We start from the raw sequence: 15,586 nt of genomic DNA, 5'->3' as shown, positions 1-15,586 counted from the left end.
ATATTTCCCCCACTGTCTTCTATGGCAGATACATAGATGCTGTGATCATCATCTGGCGAAGGTCGGAAGTGAGTATCCATGAGTTAATTTCTTATTGTAATGAAAATGAATTTGGCATAACTTTCAGATTGTAGGTGTGGCGCTGTCCTAATTCATAGAAATACTTGGTAAATTGTGTGTAGCCAAATCCCATATGTAAAGTCGTATATAAAGTATAGACCAAAATTGTAAATAAAAAATTCAACGAAAATAAAACCAAACATAAAACAGCAAAGTGACCCCCATTGGAGTGTGTAGGTGTAACGTTGCCCTAGTTTAAAAAATACTTTATAAGTCGTGTGTAGCCAAATCCCACATGTAAAGTCGCATGTAAATTATAAACAAAATATAAACAAATTGCATATAGCAAATTTAATGGCTAGGTTGGCCCCCTTTGAATTGGGGGAAGGGGAACAGGGGATGAAATCAAAAAATGACTTTAGCCAAAACTATTCCATCCGCATAAAAACCCCATATAGTGATTGATTTAAAAGTCTTTGACAAACAACATTGCTGAATAATTACATAGGTTAAATTGTGACTAGTGCTCAGTGCAACTTAAGTGAAAAACTTGACATCTTTGTAAAACAAGGCAGGTATTTGTATTAATCTTGGTGACCAGGTGCTCGTGTCTTGTGATCTTGCGGACACTCACCAGCTTCTTTAACCCCTGTGGGGGTAATGCGCAGTCACAATGTATGCCACTGTGCGGCAATCCACGGGCTGTTTCTGGGTCATGGTGACGTTTTAGGCATAAGAGAAGAAAGAGGAGATTCCATAGCGTAAAACCATAAAACACTCTTTATTGAATGCAGATGACAGAATGGTACTCACGTTTAAGCAGTTTATAATAGGCAACCAAATGTCATCAAAACAGGAGAGCATCAGATTTAAGTTGGTGATCCTCTGGGAGATGATGCAAAAGCGTCAAAATAGGCCACGCCCTACGCGTTTCGTCATAGGGACGTCAACTGGAGCTCCCTATGGTGTTTTTATGTGGATGGAATAGTTTTGGCTAAAGTAATTTTTTGATTTCATCCCCTGTTCCCCTTCCCCCTATCCCAATTCAAAGGGGGCCAACCTAGCCGTTAAATTTGCTATATGCGATTTTGTTTATATTTTGTTTATAATTTACATGCGACTTTCCATGTGGGATTTGGCTACACACGACTTATAAAGTATTTTTTAAACTAGGACAACGTTACACTTACACACTCCAAAGGGGGTCACTTTGCTGCTTTATGTTTGGTTTTGTTTTCGTTGAATTTTTTATTTACAATTTTGGTCTATACTTTATATGCGACTTTACATATGGGATTTGGCTACACACGATTTACCAAGTATTTCTATGAATTAGGACAGCGCCACACCCACACACTAACCCTTCACTTACCTTCTGTTTTTTCCACCTTGGTGGAAATCACATCTGTGGAGGCAGCAGTCCTTTATGCGATTTCTTCCATTGTTTCCATTTTTTTCCATTTTCTCCACTTTTTTCTCCACTAGGACAACGTTACACCTATACACTCCAAAGGGGGTCACTTTGCTGTTTTATATTTGGTTTTATTTTCGTTGAATTTTTTATTTGCAATTTTGGTCTATACTTTATATGCGACTTTACATATGGGATTTGGCTACACACGATCTACCAAGTATTTTATGAATTAGGACAGCGCCACACCCACACACTAACCCTTCACATAATTTTGATTATTCAGATTGGTCATCAATAAGGAAGTCCTGACCTTTGTGCATGTGGATCTCTTCAATGGGGATTCTGGGAGGATATGTTCATGTATACATTTTAAGCCCACAGCAGGCAACTCTTATTTACACAAGAGTTGTTGTAATCCTCTGTGTAAATGGAATATTTTGTATAGTCAGTATTGCAGGTTGTTCAGGAATTGTACCAGGCAGAAGGCTTAATGTCATCAGAGGTATCGCTGAGCCCATGTCTCTCGTTCCCTGCCAGATGGGAAAAGGTTCAAGAGGTTATACTCGAGAGAAACCTTTTGGATTTTCAAGTTGAGCACCCTTTCTCTAGGGGGTCTCAACGAGAAACTGGATGTTTTAACCATTTTATAGGGTAAGCTTATGCTTTCAGTTGTAGTTTATGATCCTACTATTTACCATCTTCTACTTTTTTGTCTGTTTTGCATGAATTTTGACTTTCCATCAATAGAATGATTTAGGAATGCACCGATATATCGGCTGTCAAAAATTATTTTAAAAATAGGGTTATCGGCATTTTGCCGGTAGAAAAATAAAAATAAAATGCGCCGATAATGGTATGCTGCTTCCCATCGACTTCAATGCAAAACTGCGTCCCATCTGCTCCAATGCAAAACTGCGTCCCATCTGCTCCAATGCAAAACTGCGTCCCATCTGCTCCAATGCAAAACTGCGTCCCATCTGCTCCAATGCAAAACTGCGTCCCATCTGCTCCAATGCAAAACTGCGTCCCATCTGCTCCAATGCAAAACTGCGTCCCATCTGCTCCAATGCAAAACTGCGTCCCATCTGCTCCAATGCAAAACTGCGTCCCATCTGCTCCAATGCAAAACTGCGTCCCATCTGCTCCAATGCAAAACTGCGTCCCATCTGCTCCAATGCAAAACTGCGTCCCATCTGCTCCAATGCAAAACTGCGTCCCATCTGCTCCAATGCAAAACTGCGTCCCATCTGCTCCAATGCAAAACTGCGTCCCATCTGCTCCAGTGCAAAACTGCGTCCCATCTGCTTCAGTGCAAAACTGCGTCCCATCTGCTTCAGTGCAAAACTGCGTCCCATCGACTTCAATGCAAAAATTCCAGCCACGTGGTTTGCGCTGTGTTTTTCTCTTCCCTTGTTGATCGTTCATAGCAGCATGCTTAGCCTTATTGTAATTTTTTTTTATGTCTAGTTCTGAGCTATCCACATGATCTTGTACCTATTTGTTACTTTCACGTATACGTTTTTATATCTGTCATTCTGTTTCTCCACCTGGTTTATGTCACGGTATTTTAATCTATAATAATTTAGACCAGGTTTGAGCACTGTGCTCTGGGTGTCTTTGGAGGCTCAGATTTTTTTCTGTCTTTAGTCATTTGGACCAACGTCAACGCCTTTTAACACGTTAAAATCTGGATTTTATGCTAGAAATTTCCTTAAACCCCCAAACATTTATATATTTCTGAAAGCAGAGTCCCTGTAGAATAAAATGGTAGCAGTTGCAATTTTTTATGTTGCATGATATTTGCACAACTATTTATCAAACACATACATTAGGAAAGTTTTACACTAAAATTAATTTTAGTACACACAAACAAAATATAATACCTATTTGGTAAAATAAAGATTTTTGTCGGTTTGGTTTTTGTCGGGTAAATAGATACCAAACATGTCATATCAAAAGTGCATGCAGCCGTAAACCGGTGTAAAACTACGGTACATAAAATTTACGGTAATAGTCAATTTTACCAGTACATCAAGGTTAGTTTTAAATGTAATGTTTACTGAATTTTTCTATCATTTCCAACTACCAAATATTTGGTAACAATATAAAAACAGGAGAATGTTAAAATAGAAGAATGGTGTTTTTGTTTTGTTTTTTTGTCATACTTGCCTAGCTGGATGCAGAATCTGTCCCCCACCGGCTCTAGCACTAAGAACCGAGAGATTAAACGCCAACGGCTCGCTGACAGGCTGACCCGGGTGTCGGCCCAGGCATGTGGATGGATCCTGACCATATGGTCGCGATTCTTCCCAAGACTGGACTGGCTCTGTGACATCAGCCGACAGTGGGCTTTAGCCTACTGTCTGCTGAAATGGGTCACAGGAGTGCAGAACAAACTGCATTCTTGTGAATCCACAGGAGTAGTACAGTCAAACAAGCTTTGGCTGTACTTCTCCTTTTTTAAAGCATAACTCCATGAAAAGTATTCTCTCATGCAGTGGGGCTGTGCCCGCACGGAATGGGTTAACTGCTGAACTCGTCTAGGGGCACAAGGAAAAGCTGTACTTGTCCAGTCCTTCGATCATCCAGAAAGCCGCACTCCCACACATCCATCGGTGGACTGTTCCTGCCGTCCTCACGTCCAGAGCCGGTCTATGGGTGTGATAACATCAGAAACAGTTCATTCTCAAGACCGTGAGTTTGCCGGGGTGCAGGTGTGGCGGGGGACCAGTCTTACGGACTAGGTAAGTATATCTCCGCTCCAAAATCCCCTAAACAAAAATAAGCAGTTAACCTGCACTGTGTGGGCACAGCCCCCCACTGCATGGGAAAATAAAAAAAATTCCCAGAGTTCTTCTGTAAATTGTCAGTCCCCTCAAACCTATTGTCCATAAAGAACTGCAAGAGGCTTCTGGGGATCCCTTGCTGGTATTTACACATAACTAAACATTATGATGGAGTGACCTTATAATACCTTACTTTACATTGTTGACCTATCTTACATGTTTGCTATTTATGCAGTTCCTTATGTTTTCCCCCCGCATATAGTATCTAATTTTAACCAAGTCAAACTGATTATTGTTTTAGCACATTGATAAAGTCTTCAAACATAAGGAGCTTCAACAGCAGCTAATTGATGCCAAACTACAGCAGACAGCTCAGCTTATGAAAGAAGCTGAGGAACGACACCAGCGGGAAAGAGATTTTGTAAGTACAGACTGTTGCTGGAGGAAGTTATAGCTAAAGTCAGCATTTTAGAAAACTCCACATTTTATATTTATCCAGGCTTGTATGTGACTTAACCAATAGCTATGTATCTTAATGTAAAGTTATCCACCTGTGAAAAGATAGTATTTAGTAAATAAATGACAGGCAATGTTAACAGGTTTCTATATGCCTAGTGTGTTGGATCAGACCATAGATAACCTGAAATTAATTTCTGTGGTAGATGTAGCCATTGCCTTCAGATAAACCTAATTCTGGATATAGTGAAGAATTCCAGGGCTTGGGAGCTTGGTGGAATTTAGTTGCACAAGCCTAGAGGCACAATATACAGTAGCTCATTGCTCCAAAGTCTGAGAGGTAAAGTACAGATTTTTATTGCATTTATAGTGTTGCAGCTGTACAGTCATGTTCACCTCTTCATACTTATCTATGTGGTGATCATGAGATTTCTGAGTTATAAATTAACTGTCATGGGCAGGGGAGATAGTTTGTACGTTTCCTCCTAATATATGAAGGGAAGGAGCAGCCTCGTGCACCAGCTGTGGCACAGCAGGAAGGATTTATTACAATTTTTGTGTCTTCTCATGAAAGAAGCATTGGGTGCTGTGAAATCTAGCTCCATGCAGTACTTTATTCATGAACACAGTGTGTCTGTCCTTACAGATGCCATTTGCAGTTAAAGTTCTGCTTAGGAGTAACCGCACACTCTTTGCCTTTCTATTGTACAATGCCCAATTATTACTAAAGATCTTGCTTCATCTGCATCTGTGAACACGGATTAGTATTGCAGATCATTTCCAGCTTGCCCTATAGACTCCTGGTGGTGTGTAAGTGATCACAGGTAGCTCTTTGGGTCAGCCAGGCAACTAGTGTTCTTAGAAACAGGTCAGCAATGGGAACAACGTATTCCTCTCAGTAAGGGTTTTCCTGTAAGAATTGAAATGTGTGGTGCTTTAGTGTTTGTACTGGCCTATACATTTTCACAGATGTGCAGACTGTGATGGGCTGCACTTTTATTTCCACAATAGTGGATGCATGCTGTAACTCAATATACCTGAGAAAAGACTTGAAATGAATAGCATTGTGGTTCTGCGAAGCAGGTTGAATGAAGTGGCTTGTTTTCTTTTCTAGTTGCTGAATGAGGCTACAGAAACCAGGCAAAAATTCGAAGAGCTTAAACAACAAGAAACCCAACTGAAGCAGCAGGTTAGATGAATGTGCATGTTGGTGCTTTTTTTGTTTGTTTGTTATAAGCTACTTGTGCAAATTTGTAATGCTTTTTTTATTTGAGGACATAATTTTCCCAGTGTTTTTTTTTAGAGAAGTCACATCCCCGAATATCACATCCTTAACCCTGTTACCTTTCTATCCTGATGAAATTGTAAAAAAAATGCTCCAACTCTGTGGTAAAAACTTCAAATAATGAAGTTTGCACTGCTGGAATCTATTATCAAGTGAGGGTGGGATCTACCTTTTAGAAGATGAATTGAAATAATGATTAAAAGTTGCCTAATGATGAATGCTTTAACTCCTTCACGCCTATGGGTAAAACAAATCTTAATGCCTAAGCCCAATTTTGTAACTTTGACATGTTATTAAAACTGTACATATTATCACAACTACTTTGTGCATCCAGGTGGATTATACCTTGTTTTTTTTTTTTTGTTTTGTTTTGTTTTTTCTGGACAAATTGGGCTTTCATTTGGTAGTAAATGGCTATGGCTATCTCCTGATAAACCCATTTCTTTGTACATGTAGTACAGCCTACAAACAATAGTGCACGTTTTGCTTTTTTTTTTTTTTTTTTTAAACCCTACCGAAAATGCACTTTAACCACTTCAGCCCCGGACCATTTGGCTGGCAAATAACCAGAGCACTTTTTGCGATTCGCCACTGCGTCCCTTTAACTGACAATTGCACGGTCGTGCGATGTGGCTCCCAAACAAAATTGACGTCCTTTTTTCCCCACAAATAGAGCCTTCTTTTGATGGTTTTTGATCACCTCTGCAGTTTTTTATTTTTTGCACTATAAGCAAAAAAATAGCGACAATTTTGAAAAAAACGCATTTTTTTTTACTTCTTGCTATAATAAATATTCACAAAAAATATATAAAAAAACATTTTTTTTCCTCACTTTAAGCCGATACGTATTCTTCTACATATTTTTGGTAAAAAAAATTGCAATAAGCGTTTATTGATTGGTTTGTGCAAAAGTTATAGCATCTACAAAACGGGATAGTTTTATGGCATTTTTATTAATTTTTTTTTTTTTTTTTTACTAGTAATTGCGGCGATCGGCGATTTTTATCGTGACCGCGACATTATGGCTGACAGATCGGACACTTTTGGCGCTATTTTGGGACCATTCACATTTATACAGCGATTGGTGTGATTAAAAATGCATTGATTACTGTGTAAATGTGACTGGCAGTGAAGGAGTTAACCACTAGGGGGCACAGTAGGGGTTAAGTGTGTCCTGGGGAGTTATTCCAACTGTGTGGGGGGGGGGGGGGGGGGCTATGTGTGACACGACACTGATCACCGCTCCCAATTACAGGGAGCGGTGATCAGTGTCCTTGTCACTAGGCAGAACGGGGAAATGCTTGTTTACATCAGCATTTCCCCGCTCTTCCTCTCCGTGGGACGATCGCGGGTATCCCTGCGGACATCGAGTCCGCGGGACCTGCGATCACGCTCACGGAGGGGCGCGCCGCCGGCAAGCCACTTGTCAAAGGGCAACGTACAGGTATGTTAATATGCCTGTATGGGCCCTTCTGCCGACGTATATCAGCGTGAGTCAGTCGGCAAGCGGTAAAAAAAAAAAGAAGATCCTGACCCAGACCTTGACCTATATAAATATATAGAGAGAGAGAGAGAGAATTTTTTTTTTTTTTTCTTTTTTTTTCTCTCTATCTCTGTAAGGACAAAGAAAGATGCACTGTATCTGTCTCATCCATTCACAAATACAGGAGACACGAGGGCAGGCTTCACAGTGACTAATTACTGCGATCAGGTGATGGAATCGAACGTTCCGGGTCCCGATCGTCGGTGAGACCCCAGTCTCTGTGCTGGGAGCGAGCTGTGTGCCGCACTTCCAGCACAAAGGATGATATGCAAATATGCGGCCCCACGGAAAAAAGCCCAGTCCAGTGAGACCGCATATTTGCGTACGGTTGGTGTGAAGGGGTAAAACTAGTTTTACAATAGCAGAAATTCATAGCACCATTTTATCTGTAAAAAAGGGTGTGAGCATCGGTGTGATATCATAAGTGTTATAAAACCTACTATATGGGTTTAAGTGTTTACATGGCTTTAAAACTACTGTCCTTGCATTTTAAGGTCTTCCCCTGTTGTTGGATTTTATAGTGAACAACAACATTCAGAATTAACACTGAGGCCAGCTCCACAGAATTCAAATCAAGACACATTAGCAGGCTTTTAAAGTGGAACTGTAGAACTGCTGTCAGATTTTAATACCTGATGAATACACTTTAACTGCAGGAAAAGAAACTTCCAATGATGTAAATTGCTTATCTATTTTTGGTCCTATGTCCACTGTAGTGGAAGTGAGGAGAGGGTTGGGCACAGTTTGTGGAAGTATTAAATACTAAGCTTTTAGATTTACCATCCTAACACTGTACATAACGCAGGTAAAATGGGTGGTTTTACTTCTCGTTTTCATAAGCCTTATTAAAGCAGACATGTCACAAACAATTGAGACACAAGTTGAAAAAATAAATTCCTATGGGTGGGACTTTAGACAGGGTAGATGGCAGATGAAATATGAAAAGAGTGTAAAAGATATCAATTTTTAATAAAGGATATCATAAAATAATGAGCACATACATGAAACATAATATAAATACATAGTAATCTGGAAATGAGAAACAATGTAATACAGTATTGTTGTACAGACAAAACCGCAAAGATCTGCTGAATGGAAAGTAGATCCAACAGGAAAACCCGACACGTTTCAAAATTTGCCTGGGTTGCTATTTCTTCATCAGGGGTATATATGCGATTTGTCGCAGGACGTACAAACGTCGTACAGACTGTATGATTCTTGAATTTACATCATGTCCAGAACAGTGTTAAAAGATAAATGTTGCAGCTGTTGGCTCCTTACACCCTCAACTCCGCAGGGCAGATCACTGCATTGTCACAAGAAGCAGACCTCAAGGCCAAAAAGCGGGGGAAAGAGGAACTACTCCCACACAAAGGACGACCCGGTATGGCCCTCTTGGTATGAGTGAGGACACAAACTTGCAGGGACAGCCTCAGTTCACCCACGCAGCAACCATGTTAATAAAATGAATATAATCAAATATTTACAAAAATGTGTGGGGTGTACTCCCTTTTGTGAGATATTGTATGTGTTATTGTAGATTGTGAAAGTAAAATGTTATTTAGGGGGATATCTACAAAAAAAATCAGGGTTTATGGTGGCAATACTGTTGAACACTAGCTGTTTATATTTAGAAACATGATCCAGAAGACAAAACGGATACAAAAAATGCATAATGTATAATAAATAAAGCGTTATGGGGTCCTACCAGCCATATGTAGCAAGAAAACTATTGTAATTAGAATTAATGATGAGAAATAAGTTCCTATAAGGTTTTGCTACATAAAGAGTTTACAATGCCAATGGCTAAGCCTCATAGAATTTAACATTTTTAATACAAATGTTTGTTTTTTTGTTAAATGTGTTTAAATTCTACCATGCAGGAAGGGTCAGCGGTGCCTTGTACTTTTTTACTTGATTTAAGTGTGCTGCTTGGCGATGGCGTGACCGGCCGACTCTCTACTCTCCCAGTCTGACAGAGTGGGAGGGGCCAAAAATCCCCCGCTGACATCACTCGGGAGGAGAGGAAGAGAGAGAGCGGCTGTTCTTGTGATCACCGAGTAGCACAAATCGGGTATATACATTTTCTTTACAAAACAGAGACACACAGGCTACAGGAAACAATATGCATTAAGTTATTTCAGCGGGGGGAGGGGGGGGGGCACAGGATCCATTTTTTTGGTTTTTTTTGTTTTAGGTTAAACGCTTTAATGCACTTCCAATTCAACTATTTATTTTCTCATACAATGTTTTTTTTTTTTTTTTTCTGTTTTTTTTTTACTATCTGCTGTTTCTTTTCAGCTTTCTCTGTACATGGATAAGTTTGAGGAATTTCAAACCACAATGGCAAAAAGCAATGAGCTTTTTACAACATTCCGTCAAGAAATGGAAAAGGTTAGTGCTTTTCATCACTGGTACCTGCTGTTGTGATGTTTTCAGGAAACTAAATACAGGATTGTGCTGGCCCCTCCCACGAACCATGATCTGCCTGCATTGCATAGCGTGGCATACAGACCCAGTGATGACATCCCTGGAACTCAACTAAGATATGTAATAAAAAATGGAAAGGTTTTATTTAAAAATGTTATTGGCATGCTGATGAGGGGGGAAAGGAAGAATGAGGGACGAGTTGGTCTGCAATGTTGTGTCTCAAGAATACAAACTGGATTTTCAGAGCTTTCCCCTACCTCCCTTCATGCTTTCAAATGTTTCTTTAAATCTGCAAATAAGATTTGCTTTTTTGTATGCTCTCGTTTGCTATTCCAGAGAGTGATCATTCTCGTTCTAGAGAAAAAAAGGTTCCTTGGTTTCTACATGAACCTACTCATGGTTCCAAAGCCAAATGGAGATGTTTGCCCCATTTTGGATCTCAGGTGACTCAAGTTTCTGGGCGTGCAGAAGTTCTGGATGGAGTTCATACAGCCCGTGGCGGCCTCTTTCCAGTGGGGAGATTCCTAGCATCAGTGGACATCAAAGATGCTTACTTGCGTGTTCTGATCTTTCCCCCACCAGCGCTATCTGCGGTTTGTGGTGAATTACCATGTTCAATTAGTGGCTTTACCGTTTGGCCTGTCTATAGCCCCCAGAGTGGTCACCAAGGTCTTGGCTCAAGGTCTGGGCCTCCTGTGGACCCAAGATTTTCTTCTTATAGGGTATCTGGACGACTCGGAGAGCAATTAATTTCTCTCCTGAAGAGCAATAGGTTTTACATGGTGCACACTCTGAAGAAGTTTGGGTGGGTTCTCAATTTCCAAGAATCTGCCTTACTCCCAGCCCAGAGTTTACAATATCCAGGCCGGAAAAATGGCTTTCTCTGAGAACTCAGGTGCACTTGCTCACTATGCTGTCAAATCCTTTGATTTGCCATTGTATGAGGGTCCTGGGAAAGAAGGTAACCTCCTTTTGATGTATTACCTATTGCCTGGTTTCATTCTAGGCCTCTACGGCGGAATGTTGACTGCATAGAACAGAAGGCCTCAATTGTCATTACGCCCCAAAATGCTACGGCTTCTGAGACTGGTGGATGACCTCCTGACAGCTGGACATAAGCAAAAGAAAAGTAATTTCTCCCCTCACCTGGAAGGTTATGCTGACACACCAGCTTGATGGGGGGGGAGTTCTGCACAGTCTTTCGGTCCAGGGAACTTGGATGCCATAAGAAAGGTTGTTGCCCACCAACATTCTAGATCTGAGGGCGATTTGACTTGTTCTCTTACATTGGTCGATACCGCTGAAGGATCTTGCTGTAAGGGTCCCCGTTGGACAACAGTGGTTGCATACATTAATCATCAAGGAGGAACTGGATCTAGTCCAATCTTGAGCAGAACTACATGTTCCCACTCTGTCCACCATTTATATTCCAGGAGTGGAAAACTGGCAGGCAGATTTCCTCAGCCATCAATAATTGCCTTTGGGGGAGTGGGCTCTTCACACAGCGGTGTGGCACCCCAGATGTGGACCTTCTGGCATCCAGATTCACTGGGACATTGGACAGGTTTGTCTCCAGGACCTTGGATCCTCGGGCGTTTTGCGGTGGTTGCAGTGGTGACATTCCGGGGCCAGTTGTCCCTAATTTATGCCTTTTCACCATTGCAGCTTCTATCTCGTCTACTGGATTCAGGTAAAGAAGATTGCTGTGATTCTGGTCCCCCAGGCTTGGCCCAGAAAAACATGGTATCTGACATATAGGTAACATGTCGGTGGGCATTTTTCTAAATTGACGCGACCTTCTGCTGCAAGGCCCAATCTTTCATCCTTCCTTAGTTGTTGACTTTAACAGCATGGCTGTTGAAGCCAGAATCTTGAGAAACGGGGGAGTCTCTGATTCCATCATTCTTTTCCTGCTGAAGGCTAGGAATGTAATTTCAAGGAAGATTTACCATAGGGCTTGGAAATCTTAATGTTGCTTGTGGGAGTTTTCATCCTTGCATGTTGTGGGCTGTATTTTGGCTTTCATCCAGTTGGGTATTGATCTGTGACTCGCCTTGAGTACAACCAAGGGTCAGATTTTGTCTTTTTTTCAGAGGCCAATTGCTTCACATTCTTTGGTGCATGCTTTTTATGCAAGGTATCACACATATTGTTACTCCAATCAGGAATCTGTGTGGTACCCTCTGTTTTACAGAAATCTGTTTGAACACATCCAGGGTTTTCCGTTTAGTCCTTATGACACTGGGTATTTTTATGGCTGCCATTATTTCTGCTCATAGGTTTTTTAGAATTTGCTGCCCTTTCCTGCAAGGAACGTTTCCTGATGCTCCACCATGACAAGGCGGTTATTGGGCCTCAGCCATCCTTTTTACCTAAGGTGGTTTCTGCATTCCATTCTAATCAGGGCATTGTGTTGCCTTCTTTTTGTCCTAAGCCTCAGACTCTACAGGACAAGGCTCTTTACCCTCTGGATGTGGTATCAGGTGTTCGTGATTCACCATCGGATTCCCTCTTTGTATTTTTTGAGACCCAAGTTAGAGTCACAAAGCTTCTAAGTCTACAATTTCTCATTTGATTTGTCAGCTTATTTCTAAAGCCTATGGTTTGAATGGAAAAGTAACCTTTTTTTTTTAAATGACTGCTTATTCTACCAGTAGTGTAGATAATAAAGATGGAAGGGGGCACTATACAAATGTGCATATGTGTGAAAATAAATTATTTTATGTAAAGATACTCCGATATCTAAAATATACACTTATACTTCCAATACCGTGTTCATGTATACCAAATATACCTCCCTAATTTTAAATATAAACACATTTACAAAAAAATAAAATATAATGTTCCACCATAAAAATATCAGATGTGTGTGTATATAAAATAATTCAGTCCAAAGACCATTTAATATAAAGTGACAGTCTCTTTCCTATGTTTTGTAATCTTCACTCTCTTTAGTGTGCACTCCACAACCAGTATAAACATGCGCACACACCCCTTGAGAAGGTATGCCTAAAGAAATTATAGACCAATTGGTCCTTTTTTTTAAAAGTTCACTTGTGTGGGATCTGTTGTGGCCCAAATAACTGGAAATCTTGCTGTCAATCACTCGATCATGATACAGAAACCAGGGAGAAAAAAAAAAAATAGTGTAGTATTTTTATTTAACGGGACATAATAAAAACATAGGTATTGTGCTTACATTAATTTGTGCTCACTGTCGACACCGAAGAAACCGCCTGTGCAATAGAAAGGAGCCCACACCAGAAGTGATGCACGTGATGACCAGAATTCCCGCCTAGAGCGCGTTTTCATCATGGACCGCATCATGAAGCATACCAGCTGCCATATTAGTGAAGTCTTAAATAGTATATACTGCTCTCTGATAGGGGGTTGAAGAGGGGAAAACTCCACCCACCTGTACCATTTAAAATTAATTTAAATTGTCACTGCACATTGTTTAGGCAATGCTGATGACTATTACCGTATATACTCAAGTATAAGCCGAGTTTTTCTGCACATTTTTTTGTGCTGAAAATGCCCCCCTCGGCTTATACTCGAGTCAAGCACTTTTCTGCAGCAGAGAATGACATTTTCCGAACCGACTTTGGGGCCCCGTATCTCGGGGCCACTTGATGCTAGGAACCCAAATTTGGTGTGCAAACCCAGCGGAACTAGCACTACAACATATCCAAAGCTGGGGTTCCTAGCACCAAGTGGCCCAGAGATACGGGGCCCCAAATTCGGTTCGGAAAATGTCATTCCGACTTTGAACCGACTTTGGGGCCCGTATCTCGGGGCCACTTGGTGCTAGGAACCCCAGCTTTAGATATGTTGTATTGTTAGTTCCACTGGGTTCGCACACCAAACTTGGTGTTCCAAGCACCAAGTGGCCCCTGAGATACGGGGCCTCAAAATCTGTCAACTGTGTTCATCTTCAGCAATGTCATTTCGGGACCCTTTGGGTCCAGAGACCCCAAGTTTTGGCTGCAGCTAGGGGGCATCTAGGAACCCTTAACTACCAAGTTTGAAGTTTGGGGGACCTATGGCTGCAAATGGGCACAGTGAGGCTGCAAATGGGCATTGTTGACCCTCTTTTCGAATTATAGTAGCTGCGCATTTCTCACCCTAGGCTTATACTCGAGTCAATAAGTTTTCCTAGTTTTTTGTGGTAAAATTAGATGCCTTGGCTTTTTTTTGGGCCGGCTTATACTCAAGTATATACAGTAATCTCATTTACAACAGTAAAAAATTCCATAGAAATACAGGCATAAATTAACCATTGATAAGCACCGTTACCTCTACATATTATGCTAAACCCGATAATTTTAAAATAAAAAAAATATAAAATAAGAGACTAATAAACATTAACACACAAAATTAATTGCCATAAACTATAACCCCTTAACCCCTTGGTATACCTAATTAGGGCATCTAAAAAAATCCTTCTAAAAACAATAAAAATCTGTAAATAAATGCAAGATGGTGTGCTATCCCTTTTTTATTAGCTATGAACCTTCTAAAACCTGGGTCAATATTTATATTGGTCCACAAACCAAACCCCTCATATATTAAAGAAAAAAGAAAAACTCCAGAGATAGGTATGATACGGTCCAAGAATGTTGTTATCACTAATTGCAAACTATAGCTCGCTTTCTCTCAATTTTATGGAGAATCTGCAATGTGATCTTCAATAACTGATGATGAAAAAAAGTTAAGTCAATATCTGTTTTCCCACCGAAGGGAAAGTGTATCAAACCGGTGAATCCATTTGTTTTTGTTCTGAGATATCAGCTTTTAAAGATTGCCTCCCCTCTAGTGTTTGAACACTCTATCTATGCGATGAAATGTGAACAGTGTAGGATCCTGATTATGACACAATTGAAAATGGTTCGATACACCGGGGGTTATTTACGAAAGGCAATTCCACTTTGCACTACAAGTGCACTTGGAAGTGCAGTCGCTGTAGATCTGAGGGGGACATGCAAGGAAAATAAAAAACAGCATTTTAGCTTGCACATGATTGGATAATAAAATCAGCAGAGCTTCCCCTCATTTCAGATCATCCCCTCAGATTTACAGCGACTGCACTTCCAAGTGAACTTGCAGTGCAAAGTGGATTTGCCTTTCGTAAATAACCCCCACTGTTTCCTATACCCTTTTTTCTTTTTATGTTATTATGTTCATTAATTATAGTGCGCAACATGCGTGTTCTGCCCACATACTGTAATTTGCAAGGACATTCCAACACGTATGTGACATATATTTAGTGTCACGGGTAATTGTTTCACTTTGTATTTTTTTTCCCACACTATGGGATTGAAATTCTTCCGTTTTTTAATTTTTTTTTTTTTTTTCTTTGGTGATCCTGCAAGCATTACATCTTTTGCATCGATTAAAACCCTTCTCTTTCTAAAAAAAAAAAAAAAAAAAAAAAAGTGAACAACTTTTTAGGAGGGTCCAAAACATTAGATACTATTTTATTCTGAAGCCCATAGGCTTTCTTATAAATAAATTGTTTTTTTTAGGAAGGAGATTTTTTTGAAACATTATCTTTAACCACTTCAGCCCTGAAAGATTTGGCTGCTCAATGACCAGGCCAGTTTTTGCAATAC

At 40.4% G+C, this 15,586-nt stretch overlaps 1 protein-coding gene across 1 annotated transcript in view; it reads left to right on the top strand.

Annotated features, from left to right (window-relative positions):
* Positions 1-15,586, top strand: part of TXLNG (taxilin gamma) — a 96,141-nt gene that overhangs the window by 67,967 nt on the left and 12,588 nt on the right. The window contains exons 6-8 of the mRNA XM_073615190.1: positions 4,562-4,681; positions 5,831-5,905; positions 9,846-9,938. Of these exons, the coding sequence (XP_073471291.1) occupies positions 4,562-4,681; positions 5,831-5,905; positions 9,846-9,938 (288 nt within the window). The remainder of the gene's footprint in view (positions 1-4,561; positions 4,682-5,830; positions 5,906-9,845; positions 9,939-15,586) is intronic.

This window comes from Aquarana catesbeiana, linkage group LG02 (genome assembly GCF_042186555.1).
Source record: "Aquarana catesbeiana isolate 2022-GZ linkage group LG02, ASM4218655v1, whole genome shotgun sequence".
Taxonomy (NCBI): Eukaryota; Metazoa; Chordata; class Amphibia; order Anura; family Ranidae; genus Aquarana; species Aquarana catesbeiana.
This window is presented reverse-complemented; position numbering and strand designations above follow the sequence as displayed.